Raw genomic sequence first — 18,024 nt, 5'->3', positions numbered from 1 at the left:
GACATTGAAGATCAGCATCGGGCAGGCCTTCATCGAGCAAGACAGAAGACAACATTTCGTGCATTGAGGGCATCGTTCTTGAAAAAAGGCGGGTGAAACTGTGTGAAATTGCACAAATAATGAACGTGAGTAAGTTGATTGTTCACAATGTCCTTGGCTTTCGAAAGGTGTGCTGCCGCTGGGTGCCCCAACAATTGTCAGAGGAGGACTGAGCAAAACGCATGGGGATGTGTATGGAGAACCTGTTGCGATACAGCGACAAAGGAGAAGATTTTCTCGCTCGCATAGTCACAGCAGACGAAACATGGGTTCATCACTTTACCCCGGAGAGCAAACAAGACTCCGTGATCTGGAAACCTCTACAATCTCCTGTACACAAAAAAATTCAAAACTGTTCCCAGTGTCCAAAAAGTCATGGCCACAGTGTTCTCGTATCACCAAGGCATTCTGTTGGTGGATTTCTTGCCGAAGGGAGGAACAATCAATGCACAGCTTTACTGTGCAACATTGGAAAAACTGAAAGCCAACGTTCAACGAAAACGACCAGTACTCCTGACAGGCATTGTGATTTTGTTGCACAACAATGCAACTCCACACACTGCCCACAGCACTCATGAGTGGTTGTGCCGTAATTGTTGGGAAGCTCTGTTACATCCCCCTACAGCCTAGACTTAGCACCTTCAGATTTCCATTTGTTCGGCCCTCTGAAAAAACACCTTTCAGGAAAGCATTTCACCACAGGTGAGCAAGTTCATCAGGTAGTGGGGTGTTGGTTACTCCATGTGGGCATGGACTTCTTCAGTACTGGTATTGATAAACTGATCCATCGTTGGGACAAGTGCATCAATAAAACTGGAGACTTTGTGGAGAAGTGATGCATGTTCACTTATTCCTTGGTTTGTAATTTCAACTTCGTATTATTAAACATCATCGAGAGAAAAACTGTGTTACCTTACTTTTAGTGTATACGAGGGAAACCCCTTATATATACCTGAGGTTTGCACGGACCCGGGTCTGATCCTTGGGTTTTGGCTCGACTCGGGTAACACGAATAATGTTCAGGCTCAGCTTGGGTACAAATTGGCCAGTAAGGTGCACATCATCAACAACTCCAAAATTCACCAAAATTTTTACTCTTTCGGTCGAAATAACTTGCCAGCAGTGCAAGCTCCGAAAGAAATTTTAGTGCAGCCGGATTAGCAGTACAAGAGCGTTGAAAGTAGTGAGTGTTGACTCTGTTTTAATTCTGCACAACAATTTGCAATAAAAAGTGTGTGAAGAGTGGTTGGTAGAGGGGTGCGTGCGTGCGTGTAATTATATGCTTGTATTATTCTTTTTTTTTTTCTCTTTTTTTTCCAGCCTATTTTCCAAGCTTTTCTTCATGAGCATCCTGAACTGCAGCTTGTAACCCTCTATGCCTTACAAGTACATTGCTACAATAACTGTTTTCCAAAGGGTAAGTTTGTTTAATTTCTACCAAACTCATTTTATGTGTAGCTTTCATTTGTTAAAAAATTCTGTTCATTACTAATTCATTTCTTGTAAAGTTCCTTATTGATAACTAAAAACATTATGGGAATCCTGTTGTCTCAACTTTACTAGACACGTTTCAACAGATGACTTGTGTGATCGAGGCCTGCTAATATTTGTCAAATCGGACAAATGCTAACATACTGTGACTTTGTCTTGTAAAGAATCTGTCCTCATTTTGAATTTAAATCAATGTTTTGAATTTTAACCAAATAAAAGTAGAATAATAAATATAATATATAGGATATTAAGAAATATTAAAATTTAGAAATATTATATTTTAAATCAGGAAATCTTGCCCCAGATTTTTTTTTGGGAATAACTGAATCAGAATAGATGGAAGTTATTTATATAAGACCTTTGGAAGAACCTTGCAGCAGGACAAAGGAATAAGATCAAGGTTTGACCCTAAACCCATGCATGGCAAATAATTGGAAGTATAATGGGAGATAATTACCCAAAGCTTGATGGGGGGAGGGGGGCTGTTCATTTATACCAACTTCAAAGGGAAGCAAACATGTGTCGAACGCCGTATATATGTCACCGGCACCTTCCATTGCCGCATTTCAAAAGTGTGCGGTGTTTAATTAAGGTGAAGGAAGAAAAGAAGAAGAATAACAGGATATTCCTGCCCCTCCTCGTATTTCACTAATAGTAGTAGTAATAGTAATAGTGCATGTGATGCAAGAAAGCAAGTGTTATCAGCTTATGCAGCATCAGTCAAAAAAAAAAAAAATCACCTCCTTTTCCCTGCTAGCAAAATTCCTGTATATCATTGACAAAACCCCATGACCTGCCCTGGCAGCCTGTCTGCATTGCTCAGAAAACTTCATATCTGACTGCACAATTACTCCTAGGTTTTTTTTTTTTTTTTTGTTGTTTTTTTTTTTTTTTTCACCTTAAGTGTAGTACCACACAGTTGGTACGTTCCTCTGGGATTACTTCTACCCATATGCAGTACTTTGCATTTGTCAAGGTTAACCTTCAGTTGCCACTTCTTAGCCCATCTGCCCAAATTATCTAGATCCTGTTGCAGTAGCACACTACCATTACTGTCATTAACAACCCTGCTAACCTTTGTATCATCTGCAAACTTTGACATTAAGCCTGATATACCTTCATCAATATCATTGATAAATATACAAAACAATAGTGGGCCTAACACCGAACTCTGTGGGACTCCACTAATAACATTAGTCCACGAAGAGCAGTGCCCATTGATTACCACCCTTTGTCTTCTCCCACTCAACCATCCTTTTATCCATTGCAGCAACTTACCCTTAATACCATTCTGCTCCAATTTGTACAGTAGTCTTCCATGTGCAACAATGTCTGGAATTTGAAAATCTAGGAATTTAGAACAGCTTAAAGATCTTTTAGAGGAAAGAATATAAAAGTTTCCACTCAAAAATCGAGATGCAAGACTACCCATTCCTATTAATAAAGATCCTGAATGGGAGGGGGGGGGGATTATATTTTGTTATTAAATTTGAACTTATAGGATATTTGTTCTTGATCCTATTCCTCTTAAATTATTATTGGTCTATGTATGTTTATTGATCTTATTGCTAGAGTTTCACTGGTTTCTAACTCAAATTTTTTGTCCTGTTTCTCTAATATTATGGTGTTTCAAAGGATGGTTAATTCCCCGTGTCTAAGCGGCGAGCTCCAACTCAGAACTAATTGTTTCTTTATTATTTCAGGCTACTTTTAAACTGATTGTGTTTTTGGATTCTGCTATGTAATGATGTACTCGTGCTGTGCATATATATAATATTAAGGATAATATAAAGAACCATTAGAATAAGCAAATCAATCCAATAATAATACCATCAGGGACCTAAGAAAACCCAAAAAAAAAAAAATATATGTTATTATCGCTTTTTACCGACAATCTAGATGACTTCAACTGGGGGCCAACCACCCAGAATGAAGGCAAAAAACGACAAGAGGTTCTCTGTTTCTGTGATGATCAATATATGCTAAGTAATTTAAATCTAAACCAAATATAAACCAGTATAGGCCGATGATAATAAAAGTTAAGAAAATTTAGAAATAATAGAATCAAAGGTAAGAAATATAAGTAAAATATAAATGTAAGATATATTAATCATCGTTGACCAGACAGGGAACGTAATTTAATGATTAAAATAAGATTAAATATATAATTCATACTACATATTGACCGTATCTAGGACATAATGTAATAGTCATCAAAATAATATGTGGTGCCCCCTATTGATAGATACTGTAAAAATAAATAATTAAATTAATGCATAGAGAAACATGCAGATAGTAAGAAGAAAAACTAAAGGAGTAGGAATAATAGAACCTGAACTCCACAAAGGCGAAAAATAGTGGTATAGATAAAAAATAGTTTCTCCTACGTCCTCGGATTGCCCTAATAATTTCGGAGAAATAAAAATAAAGAGTGTAGGACAGTTTAAAGACATTACAAGATATAAGTTGTGGCTCGGGTATGCCCGGGATCGCAAACCCGTTCCTATAGTAGGACCCTGAGCTGAATTTGCATGTTATCTCAGCGTGAACTTAAGTAAATTTAAATGAATTTAACTATATATTAACTATATATTAAAAAAAAAATGATACACTGTAATTTGCAAGCTGGTGGGTACAAGTTTTCTACGCCGTAAGACACCAAGAATGCAAAGTGTATCGTATTTACATATATACATGGCACTAAATATAACGATTATATTGAAAATTATATTAAAACAATAGGTTCAGAAAACAAATTTTTGAAATTAATTATGTTTATCGCTTTCCTGAAATGATATTTCAGGTAAGCGGTAGGGAAATTATTATTGATCAACCTGCCGTACAACGCTGTTAAGCCCGCTGAACAATTTTTATTACTATTGCAGATATAAGCAATCCTTAGACATTGCAATAAAATTATATTAGCATGCACTGATTTTGATATATTAGATTTCCAGTTTGTAAGGCTGACTATGTTAAAATTAAATGCATCTCTTTTATTATATATGTTTACGTCTATATTATTATTATGGAATATTTCTATATGAAGATCCAGATAATTTGCTATAGTATCGGAACTATTAGTTTTTTCCAATACAAGTTCTACTGGTTTTTTTATTACTGTCTTTTAATTATGTTTTTATTGTGTTTTATTATTGTTGTTTTATTACATTTTGTCCGGGATTACAGTAATGACTGTAATCCCGGACAAAATGTGGACAATTAAAAACACATATATCATCTACGTATCTATATATAAGTAGGTTATCTTGGAATTCTCTTTCTGTATAATGTAGATAAAGGTTTGCGATTATGCTTGATGCTGGACTTCCCATAGGGGTGCCAGTCACTTGTAGGTATAACGATGTTCCGTCATATACGTAATTATTAAAGATGCATAATTTTATTAGAGAATCCCAATAGGTTAAATCAACCTTTATAGCATTTTTATTTTCTAAATATAGTTTCTGGAGGACGAATTTTAAGTTATCAAGATTAATGCTTGCAAATAGACTGTTAAAGTCAAATGTTTGTATTTGATGAATATTGTTATTTTTTAGAGTATTTATAATAGGTAAGTTATTTATTATAATAGTTTTATTTAAGTTATTTAATATAATTTTAAGTAACTTTTCTAACTTTTTTCCGGGAAATTTAGCATAACTATCTCTACGTGATGTTATGAATCTAAAAGCAGTCGGTGTTTTATGAAATTTGGGTATGCCATATATAAATGGATATTTTAGGTTATTATACTTTAACTTTAATTTTTTATGCAATGCAATTAATTTTTTGATTATTATATTAGAGGAAGATGTTATCTGTTTATATGTATGGCTAGACTGTAGTTCATTTTTTAAAATTTCTATATAATATGATTTACATATGATTGCATAATTACAAGCAGCTTTGTCAACGGGAGTAATTACAAAATGTTCATGTATATCTTTGAGCTGCCTATTTATTAATTTGGTATTATATAGATTATCCTGTATGAATTTCAATTGATTATATTTGCTAGATATGAAATTAAGCATTGTAAATAGCCACATGTGGTATGCTTCAACCGGTATGTTATGGTTGTATGCTGATCTTATGCAGTATTTAAGTAAATCTAGATATAACAATTTTTTAAAGTTAGATTTATTAATAGGTAAATTAGGTCAAAATTTAAAACCCAGTGATAAAATATCTCTAAGTTCGGGATATGGGATTATATCTAAATTGCCAGTTATAATGTGATTATGGTTAGGATCCACGTATCTATGAAATGAAGGTTTGTGTCAAACACATGTATCCTGTCCGATGTTAATATTGTGAAGGTTTGTGGCTATTGTTTTATACGCTTTAAGACCAAATGGTCTAGAATATCTAAATCTGATATTAATAGGCAGCAAGTCATTACTTAATTAATAGTTTTATGTATATCTAAATCATCCATTAATTTATTTTGAAAGTATAAGATGAGGACAGAGTTTTCCGGCTGCTTGCTAACATTCAAAATATGAAATCTGAATTTGACAATGTCTGATATGATGTGCATAAGATGAGAAGATACAAAGACGTAATCATTGGTTTTTCTATTTAGTGCTTTGAGTACACTAACTTTAATACTGAAAAGTGTGTTATGTATTTTACTAATATTTATAGGATCCGTGTCCCACATTTCGAATAAATCTATGAAGTCTCCTAGATGTTCTCGGTTGCTTTTATATGTGTTGGATTTACTATGTTTCCTATTGCGATTATATTTACGAAGTTTGGCAATTTGAAACATATTATAAACACAAATATATTTTAAATTATTCGTCATATATTTTTGATTAAATTTATTATTTAGACCATATGGATATAGTGTTTTATATTGTAACATGCTAATATCTTCTTGCAATAATCTTTCATTTGCGTTATTAATTACGTTAAGTATTGAAATGAAAATATTACCAAAAGTATGTTTTTGGAAATGTCTGAATTCAATATCATGTTCCAGATTACCTATTTTCTTGCTGGATTTGTTATTATAAGTTTTAATATCAGAACGATGAAGGTTCATTCTAATATTTAGTTTATTGCTAGTTTGACCAATATATTTAACATTGCAAGTACGACATGTGATCATATATATGACATTATTCATTTTACAGAATATATGTGAATTCGTATTAATGGTAGCATGATTTGGATGCATATATATATATATATATACACAGTGGAACTTCTCTATTACGAACTTCTATTTAATGAATTTCTCTATATTACGAATTTTTTCGCAAAACATTGCACCTTGAAACGAAATTACACGTAAAATTAACCCCATATAACGAAGTGTTAGTCTCTCTATAACGAATTTTTAAAAATATTAGTAAAAGCATTTTTGAAGATCTTCAGGCATTTACTGCTAAACAACCGCTCAAATATACTTCCTCCGAAATTTCGCATTAGCATCTGGAATTAAATAATCATCCTTTTAGTGAACACTTGTGACCGTTGATGCCCGTAGGAGGGTCTTTGTTTCATTTTTGTTACAGTTATTAAACTAAATGTGTTTTCTTAAAAGCGGTCGTAAACGTTACAATAAATAGGGTAGATTTGTAAATTGATGTTGGCTCAGGGGAAAGCGAAATTCGCTGCGGTAAACCTTTAGCATGTTGCGGCGGCAATACATAAATACTACCACAGTCGGTTTTTAGTAACACCTATGAGTGACATTCGCTTCTCACCTCAACCAAACCACGTGACCTTCATATCAATCATTATATGATATGTCCGTTCTCGTCTAACTGGACCCCCTAGTAGATGGTTTTCATGAATTTTTTTTTTTTTTTTCGTTTGTCATCAATCACATAGGCTATATGCTCTCGTATTTTTTTCCCCTGAAAAGTAACAGCATATGTTAATCATAAATTTTCTTTCGTGTATATATGAATGAAAGCAGACTAAAAGAAATTCACAAAGTTGTATATTTCTTCCAAGGGAGTGATAGTGTTGAATTGGCAAGCGAACGTCATTGAGTAGGCGGTACCTGTACTAACAATTCACTATATAGCCAGTGCAGTGAAGTTTGCAGTGTATATATCGGCAAGAGCTGCAGTCCAGTAATTTTTACAATTACGAAAACAGTGTCAAAGAGAAAGTGTTTAAGTAGTAATGATAAAGCAAAGATTGTTATGATATTGACTAGGGTTTTAAGAAAAAATATGTTGCGGAGAAATATGGGATATCTGCAAACAGTTTATCTATGATTTTAAAAAAATCGAGAATCAATTTTAAATGCAATTGAGGGAGGAGCAGACAAGAAGCAAATTAAGTTGTGTATATATGAAGATGTTGATAAAGCTGTTCTAAATTGGGTGTAAATGATACGTGAAAAGAATATCCCAATATTGGGCCTAATAATTAAGCAACAAGCTCTGAAATTTGCACAGTCCCTTGGACATACAGAATTTAATGCGAGCACTGGGTGGCTAGATAAATTTAAAAAGCGCTACAGAATTGTGGAGAAAGTGTTAATGGAAGTGAAGAAGATTGCAACAGTTGGAGGAACAATACCTTAAAGAAGATTTTGGAAGAATATGAGCATAAGGATGTTTCTAATGCTGACGAAATGGGTTTATTCTTTAAATGTTTACCGAATAGAACACTTGCTTTTAAGGATGATAAATGCTTTGGCAGAAAGCAAACAAAGAATCACTGTGCTAGTTGGAGCAAATATGACAGGAAGTGAAAAATTAAGACTTTTACTCGTCAGAATATCAAAAAACTCAAGATGTTTTAGGGGCACAAAATCTTTGGAAGTTAACTACACCTTTAATAAAAAAGCATGGATGGCAAGTGATATTTTTGAAGAATGGATATTAAAACTAAACAAGCATATAACAAAAGAAAAAAGGAAAATCGTGTTGGTAACTGACAACTGTCCGGCACATCCTGCCAATGTTTCTGCCAAACTTAAAAGTGCGAAGTTGTTTTTACCACCAAACTTAACGTCAAAACTCCAGCCAATGGACCAAGGCATTATCAAAAATTTTAAATTTCGTTATCGAAAGAGAATAATAATGAAGATTGTCAATGCGTTATCAGAAAATAGAAACTTGGAGGTTACAGTTAAACCTTAGAGATTCCATTTCTGAACTGTCAAAAGTTTGAACAAATGATGTCACTGAATACACTATTCAAAATTGTTTTTCGAAAGTGGGATTTGCATTGAATACAGAAGTCGAACAACGACTGGACGAACAAGATGAACTGCCCCTTTCACAACTGAAAAACTTTTGGACATTATTAGAATCGTCTGGAAACATCGAAAATGAAATAACAATTTAATGCATTTTTTGATAGTTACGTTTATGTAGATCACAGCAGAACATCCAAATGAAGATGAAATACCGCTGAACAGTGTTTAGACACGACCATGATCACGAAGAAATTAACGATGACGCTGAAGAGACGCATCAGAACAACCCGTAGAAAAGCCAGCTCGCGAAGAAATGATTAACGCTTTTAAAACGGTTCATATAGGTCTACAGTTTTGTGAAAATGTTCCTGATAATGTCTTTAATGGTCTGAACAAATGTTAGGTTTTCTTTGAGAATCAGACAATTTTTTAACTGTACTGTGCAAACGAAAATTACAGATTTTTTTAATTTGTGATATTTACCGGCAAAAATTGTGTAAATGTAATTTAAATATGTTTTTGAAATAAAATACATTAAAAATAAATGTAGATTCATTTTCTAATTAGATAACAATTTCTAATAAAAAAGATATTCTCTGTATAATGAAATTTCTCTATAACGAATTTTTTCGCCAGATTTATCGAATTCGTTATAGGGAAGTTTGACTGCATATATATTTGTATTTTGGATTCTACTATGTAACGATGTTCTCGTGCTGCGTGTGTGTGTGTGTGTGTGTGTGTGTGTGTTTTGGATTCTGCTATGTAATGATATTCTCGTGCTGCCTATATATATATATAAATATTTGTATTTTGGATTCTGCTATGTAACGATGTTCTCGTGCTGCCTATATATGTATATATATATACATTGTACTGTGCAGTATTTCTTTCGGCAGTATTTAAGGCACTGTTTAGGAGCCATTTTGGGCAACCACAGTTGGAGAATCTGTCCTTAAGTGATTTGATTTCCTGTTTGCAGTCATATATAGTTGAATGCATTGCTGAATTGTGCTGTTAATATTGATTTTTTGTGAGAAGGGGGTCCATAGCTGCTGAAATGTAAATAATTTGCCTTATTTGTATGTTTATGATATATTAGTATTGGTTTTGGTGGCATTAATGTTAGAATTAAGAAGTTTGTGCTGTTGGTTTCTTTATTTTCTATTGTGAATTTTAACCTTTCATCTACATTATTTAACTCATGAAATATTTGGTTTATGGTATCTGGTTTTGCTTATAAGCTGACAATCATCTATGCACCTTCCAATAAATTTAAGGCAGCATTAGCATTATTAGAGGCATATGATGCAAGAAAGCAAGCTTAACACAGCATCAGCCAAAAAAAAAAAAAAACACTCCCATTTCACCTCTCCATTCCAAATACCTGTCCAGGTCAATCTTCAATTTATTTAGGTTATCAACTTCCACAACAAGGGATGATAGTCTGTTCCACCAAACAACTACCCACTGGCTAAAGGCAATCTGTCCTGCATCTGTTTCCTCGATTTGAATTTATGCCCTCTGTCAGGTGATTATTCTGAGCGAGAGGAAGAATCCCATCAGCATTGAGAATGCTCAAGCCATTCAAGGCTTTATACACACACTTCAATCAGATCACCTCACAGGTGCCTAGTCTCCAGACACTGTAATTTGCAAAACTTAAGCCTTTATTCATAAGAGCAACCCTTGGTTCCATTCACTAATCTTGTTGCCCTTCTCTGTATTCATTCCAACAGCTCTACATCCTTCTTAAAATGAGGCCTCCAGATACAGTACTCAAGGTGTGACCTGACCATTGCCTTATACAAGGGGGTATCATCTCCTTATCCCTGCTAGAAAAATTCCTGTATATCATTGACAAAAAACCATGAGCTACTCTTGCAGATCATCTGCACTGCTCAGAAAACTTCTTATCTTCCTGCACAATTATCCCCAGGTCCTTTTCATTCTCTGTAATTTGGTTTTTAGGAGCATCAGCAACTAAGGCCATATTGCTCTGGGGATATGCAGTGGTCATTCCCTGACCTTTCCGCATCCTCCATATTTGGCGGGCATGGACTCGAATCCCGGTCTAATCAAGAAGTGTGTGCTGCTCTTGCCCACCTGGCTACGGAGGTGCCTTTTTGTTCTCTACCACTGTAAGTGTAGTACCGCAGAGTTGATATGTTACTTTGGAGTTACTGCTTCCCATGTGTAGTACTATACATTTGTTGATGTTAAACTTCATTTGCCACCTCTCAGCCCATCTGCTCAAATTTTCTAGATCCTGTTGCAGCACCGTACTGTCATTAGTGTCCCTAACAACCCTGCCAACCTTTGTGTCATCTGCAAACTTGAACATTAAGCTTGATATACCATCATCAATATCATTTATAAATACAGAAAACAACAATGGACCCAACACTGAACCCTGAGGGACTCCACTATTAACATTAGTCCACGATGAGCAGTGTCCTTTGATTACCACTCAACCATCCCTTTATCCATAGCAGCACTTTGCCTCCAATGCCAAACTGCTCCAATTTGTTCAGCAGTCTTCCATGTGCAACAGTATCAAAAGCCTTTCTAAGATCCAAATATATGGTATCAAAGTTATTCAATGCATCCAGTTCCTCATCATAGTATCCTATCAAATTGGTCAGGCAAGACTTTCCCCTTAACAAAACCATGCTGTGTCTGAGCTATAGGCGCCTCTGTAGCCAGGTGGGCTGGAGCAGCAGTGCGTATGACACACTTTTTGATTAGACCTGGGTTGGAGTCCGTGATTACCAATTACTGAGGATGCAGAAAGGTCAGGGAATGACCACCACATATCCTCGGAACAATGTGGCCTTAGTTGCTAATGCTCCTAAAAACCAAATAACAAACAATCTGAGCTATAAGTCTTGTCTAGATGATCCTACAGTGTTTCTTTAACCAGTGCCTCCATTAATTTTCCTGGAACATAAGTTAAACTAACAGGTCTATAATTGCTTGTCGCCTTTTGATCCTCCTTTGTGAATTGGGGTTACATTTGCATATTTCCAGTCTATGGGTACCTCCCCTGAGTCCAAAGAAGCTCTCATAATTATGGCTAAGGGTTTGCTTACTTCCTTTGCGGCCTCTTTAATATAACTGGATAGATCCCGTCCACCCCAGGTGCCTTTTTTTTATGTTTATCTTCAATAATTTCTCCTCCACTTTCCTCTCAGATTACAAAATCATCTAACTCACTGCCAGTGTTTAATTCACCTCTGGCATTTCCCTTCCTGAATAACTCCTCATGTGAATGTAGATGAATACTCATTTAGTTTGTTAGTCACCTTAGCAGGATCATCAATAGTTGAACCATCAGTATTCAGTGGACAAATCTGATTCATCCATTTCCTTCTAGTTTACATAGGTAAAGAACTCTTTGCTGTTTTTCTTTGCATCCTTTGCCAAAGATTTCTCATAATCTGCCTTTGCCTGCCTAATCTCCTTTGTGACTTGGTTACAGACCAGTTTATATCTATCATAGGCTTCTATGTCAACCCATTAATTTATATGTATCCCATTCATTTTTCTTCTCTGCCATATGTCTCATTAGTTCATATGACATCCATTTAGGTTTAGGTATTTTTGCCTAAACCTTAAACAATATTTCTTAGTTGGTATGTATAGCCTAGTAACTTCCAAGATAAATTCTTTGAATGCTTCCCATTTTGAATTTGCTGTTGGTAACATCAGTTGGTCCAACCATATAGAATTTTAATACTGTCTCAGACCACTGTAGTTCCCTTTACCCCTGATGATAGTTACCTCTTTGAGTAAATCCCACTTAAGCACACTGTGATCACTTCCACCTTGTGGTTCCTTTATCTGCAGATTCTTAATGCATGAAGAATCACTACTGATAATCAGATCAAGAGTATTACTCCCTCTAGTTGCCTTCTGAACATGCTAATGTAGAAAACAATCATCCAATAAATCCACAAAAGCCTTGCTAGTGTGTGAGTGACCAACCCACAAATTCCAGTCAATGTCCGGGAAATTAAAAACCCCATTATAAGACTCTGATTTACTGGTCCACTCTATTTCCCTATACAATTTCTTATTATATTCATCAGAGTCATTAGGCCTGTAACACACCCCCTACTCTCAAATTTGATCTCCCAATGTTTATGTCACACCAAACTGACTCAACAATATACTGTTCAGCGATGTCGTCTGGCTTCACTTCCTTGTATTTTATGTGTTTTTTAACTAATAGCATAACTCCTCCTCCCTTCCTATCCTGTCTATACTTCTGTACACATTGTACTCCCCAAATTCCAGTTCTGCATTTCTTATGTCTGTGTGACACCACATCTCTGATATCCCAACAATATCTGCCTTTGATGTTTTGAGCAATACCTCAAATTTATTTAACAAACTCCTAGCATTGGTGTGTATACGCAAGTATACATGCACCTGTTCCTGTTCTTAACTACCCTAACATAACCCATGTGTTTACTTGTACCGCAATGACTCCCAGCAGTCTCTGAAATACCCTGCATCTTGTTTTCCACGCTGCTGATCATTTCAATAGAAGCAGTGCAAGAATCACTTTCACCTCTGCCAGTGGCTACTGTTAATCTATTAGTCCTTGGATCCTCCCAAGCTAGCAGTTTTCCTACCCACCTAACACTGCCTTGATAGCATCAGCAAATATTTTTGCACCCTTTCTATTTAAGTGTGTCCCATCCCTGTAGAAGCAGTCTCTCCTATTAACAAATACAGTCTAGGCTGAAAAAAATTCTACACCCTGAGCCTTGCACAATCTTTTTGGGGCCAAATTGATCGACAAGGCTCTCATCATTTACTCCCTCCTATTGTTTCTTGGCAGAATTGCAGACACTTTCAAATTCAACCCTAATTCACAGCTTTTTTTCAACAGTGGCCTGTACTTGTTAAGTAATTTCACTGGTCTCCTATTCTTAATATCATTAATGCCAAAGTGTACAACAGTATCATCTTTTGTGCCCTTAAAAGATGATATCCGCTCTACAACGTCATCAACCTTTGCACCTGGCAGACATACTCTTGTCCTGTTCCACCTATCCATTTTACATACCATATTCCCCATTTCCCTGACAATAGAGTCACCTACAACTACTAGTTCCTGTGGGACCAGCGCATTCTACCTTGGGGGCTGCCGCTGTGTTGCGTGATGATCAAGTGCAAGCTCTTGCGTTGATGTGGGCAGCTGAGAGCTTGATGGGCCCCTCAGTTTAGATCCTTCGAGTGCATCCACCCTGTCCTTCAAGCTCTCATATAGTTCCATAACAATGCTGAGTTTGTCGCCTGATTTCCTCACACTCCTTACATCACGCACACAAAAAAGACATTACCCTTGGCAATATCATGTTCCTTACCTGATTGCTCCACAAACATCAAGCAAGCAGTGCATTTTAAAAGGCTGTGATTCAGAGGACAACTGACCCCCCCTTGAGTTCTCCCCTGAGCCACAGCACTCCGATTAGCTTGAGCCTTTTGCTTTGCTGCTCTGGTCTGAGTCATGATTTCGATTCAACTTCAATAAAATTTCAATTCCTGTACAATATTATAACCCTAAACTTGTATCCCAACGCAGTTATAACACTATATATGTATATATATTTTTTCAGTATTGAGTATTATCTCCGAGTTCTGTTATATAACTTCTGTATCGAGTTATGTATTAATTAATTATATTACGTTTGTAAAATCTAAGTCAATATATGTATTTAGTTAAAAAGTACAATTTATTTGACAATGAAGTTTATCAAGATTAATAAATTTTACTGGTTAATTGATAATATTTTATACTATACTATACTAAGCTAACCCCATCTAGTTCGGGATATAAAGTTGTATCGTATAACAATGGCGTTTCCGAAACTTTTTTAGTCATGGAATACTTTTCAACTCTCAACATATTCATGGAACACTTACGAAACACAAGTTTAGCGAGAACCAAAGAACTGTTGCTAATATTTTATTACATATGGCGCACTGTGCATCAGGAGCATCTTTATTTCCAACACATGTAAAGGCAAAATTCAAATAACCATCATCATATTTTCGTTTTGGTTGTTTATTGTTTGGTTCCTGTTTTTTTACTTCGTATTTCTGGGGAATGAAAGACTGCGATTGTTCATCCTCACTTTGAAGTGTGATGATATTGTGTTCGTTTTCATTGAGCAAGTTGCACTACTAGAATTACTTTGCTTCTCGTTTTAAAGTTCTTTTTTCAACCACAAATCTATGGTCACATATTTTAGTAATAATATTTTAAAATTTACTAATAATCAAAAAAATTTATACAAGGAAGTGAGTTTAGTTATGATATCAGTCCGCTTCCTTCAACTCATGTACTGCAGGCCAAATCGCATACGAATGGCATATTAGATCACTGTGTTGTTACTTTTTCGTAGGTGTCATTACCTCTACGCATACTTCTCTTCTCAAAAAATTGTTAAGTGTTATAATGATACAAAAGTGGTGTATGCTACTAATATGCAAAATTTATTATTTATTTTATTTTTTTAATTATTAATTACAGTTTTTTGCACTTGTTCACATCTCACGGAACACAGTTTGAGAAAAGCTGATTTAAGGGATGGGAAAGAGTACTTGGAAATGATGATTCTCTATTTCCAAGAGGTAAAATTCAGAGAGATGTTCCTTTATGGAACCGGCCATCGGTATCCCAAACACTTGTTGGTAAAAGACTCCTTCATGAATGAAGTAATTGGCAGATAACAGTATGTTTAGTAAGTTTGTTCAAAAGAGCTGCTATATCCATAGCAAAATGTGCACTGAAACAAAGGACCCCTGCAAATGGAAACCTTCTGTACTATATTCACAGAGTCAAAGTTTTATGTTTAAAACAACTCAATTTTATTTATCATCAATTTGGTATACATAAAATGAAAAATTTGACCAGTACCAGAGGGTCCATCTCATGGACCTCCTGAAACTGGTCTATGGACCCCAGTTTGGGAAACGCTGATATACAGGATAGAATAAAATTTCATACTGAAATACTTACAGCAAGGCATGAGAAAAAAATGAATCTCCCTTTGCTGACCGGGCTAGCTGGGTGGGTAAAGTGCCTGCCTGGCAACCCAAAGGTCGCAGGTTTGAATCCCGCGTGACTTGGCGCATTATGGTCTTAGCTGCCGATGCGCCATAAAAAATCAAATCAAATCAAAAATCAAAATTTGAATCCCGCCTCAGGCTTGGATCAAAGTACTGCAAAAACCTTGGGAGGTGCATTATGGCCAACAACTACCCAAAAAAAAAAAAAAAAAAAAAAACTCCCTTTTAAAAACACAGACCACAACCTATAGAAATGCACCAAACAGATTCTGAAAACGGTGAATTCGTTACCAATCTTTCCAATTATAACTTAACAAAAGAAGAATACAATCTCCTTCAAAAAGGTCCCATACAACGAATATGTGATACAAGTCCAAACAGGATTACATAGTCACAGCAATAGAAAAAAACTAATTAAGCAAATAAATAATGTAAAAAATAAAAAAACCAAATCTTATTCCTAACCTTTCAAAGGATTTTCAGTGTATCAAAAAATTAGCCACGAACAAAAACATCATCATCATCCAAAAGGCTGATAAAGGTGACTCGGTAGTATTAAAAAACAAATACAATTATGATAAGAAACTGACAAACCTCCTGCAAGATACAAATACATACCAGAAACTAGGAAAAAATCTTATTCCTACTATCAAATTAAAAAATCGAAAAATAATTAAAAATATTATGCTCCAAAGAAAAAATTACAAGCAATTTGCACATAGATCTCTTAGCCCATACAACACATTCACCCTACATAATTGGTATCATTAAGTTACACAAACCCAACAAACCATTAAAGCCCATAGTAAGTTTCAAAAACACGTCAACAGGAAACTTGGCAAAATTTGTAGTTGACTTACTAAAACCTTTAATGAATTATTCCAAATATCGCAAAAAAGTATATGAAACACATATTTTCATCAGTCAACAATATAAAATTGGAATCCAATGACAAATTATATTTTTTTCACTTTGAATTTTTGGGATTCCTTATATAAATCACTATATACAAATGTATATAGTGATTTTACACAAAAAACAGTGAAGGCTATTCAGGATTTGTTACGCAATGATCCCACACTGAAAAACAGGACAAAATTAGAAATTAGTGACATAAACTTGCTAAACATACTGTTATCTGCCAATTATTTTACCCATGAAGGAGCCTTCTACCAACAAGTGTTTGAGGTACCAATGGTACGCTAAACCCTTATTCCATATTTGGACGTTTCTCTGAATTTTACTTCATGGAAATAGAGAACCACATAATTTCCAAGTAACTACCCTTAAATTTTATGGGAAGTGCATAGATGATTGTCTCCTTATAAGCAAACCAGATACTATAAATAAAATCTTTCATGAGTTAAATAATGTAGATGAAAGGCTACAATTCACAATAGAAAATGAAGAAAACAACAGCATAAACTTCTTAAATCTAACATTAAGAAATGCCACCAAAATCAATATTAATATATCACAAACTTACAAATAAGGGAAATTATTTACATTTTGGCAGCTACGGACTCACAAAAAATCAATCAAAATAGCCCAGTTCAGCAGTGCATTCAAGTATTCAACTATAGATGATGATTGCAAACAGGAGATCAAATCACTTGATCTCCAGATTCTTCAACCGTGGTTACCCGAAATGGCTCATAACAGTGCCTTAAATACTGCCGAAAGAAATAGTAAAGAAAAACAATGGATAGGCCTCCCATACATTGAAAGTTACCAACAACCCCTGAAAAAAATTTTCAAAGATTCAGGGGTAAACCTAGCCTTCAAAGCTATAAGAAACTATGGGTATACCTTAAAAATTCAACAAAACAATAGACTTTAAAAACAAACAAATATAGGTTATGGAATTCCTTGCACAACAGACTGTGTGTGTGCGTGTGTGTACACACACACACACACACACACACACACATATATATAGGCAGCACAAGAACATTGTTACCTAGCAGAATCAAAAAACACAAAAGCAATTTAAAAAGTAGCCTCAAGTAGTAATGAAAAAATTAGTTCTGAGTTGGTAGCTCACCGCTTTAGACACGGGGCATTACCCATCCTTTGAAAACACCATAATATTAGACAAACAGAACACAACATTTAAGTTGGAAACCAGTGAAACTCTAGCAATAAGGTCAATAAACATACGTAGACCAATAATAATTTCAGAGGAGTGGGATCAAAAACAAATATCCTACAAGTTCAAATTTAATAACAAAGCA

At 35.1% G+C, this 18,024-nt stretch overlaps 1 protein-coding gene across 1 annotated transcript in view; it reads left to right on the top strand.

The window, feature by feature from the left end:
* Positions 1–18,024, top strand: part of NAT1 (N-acetyltransferase 1) — a 321,119-nt gene that overhangs the window by 259,520 nt on the left and 43,575 nt on the right. The window contains exon 17 of the mRNA XM_090388830.1: positions 1,360–1,456. Within this exon, the coding sequence (XP_090244956.1) occupies positions 1,360–1,456 (97 nt within the window). The remainder of the gene's footprint in view (positions 1–1,359; positions 1,457–18,024) is intronic.

This window comes from Mastigoproctus giganteus, chromosome 14 (genome assembly GCF_048544385.1).
Source record: "Mastigoproctus giganteus isolate SK-2022 chromosome 14, ASM4854438v1, whole genome shotgun sequence".
Classification (NCBI taxonomy): Eukaryota; Metazoa; Arthropoda; class Arachnida; order Uropygi; family Thelyphonidae; genus Mastigoproctus; species Mastigoproctus giganteus.
The sequence above is the reverse complement of the archived record's forward strand: the minus strand, read 5'-3'. Positions and strand labels throughout refer to the sequence as shown.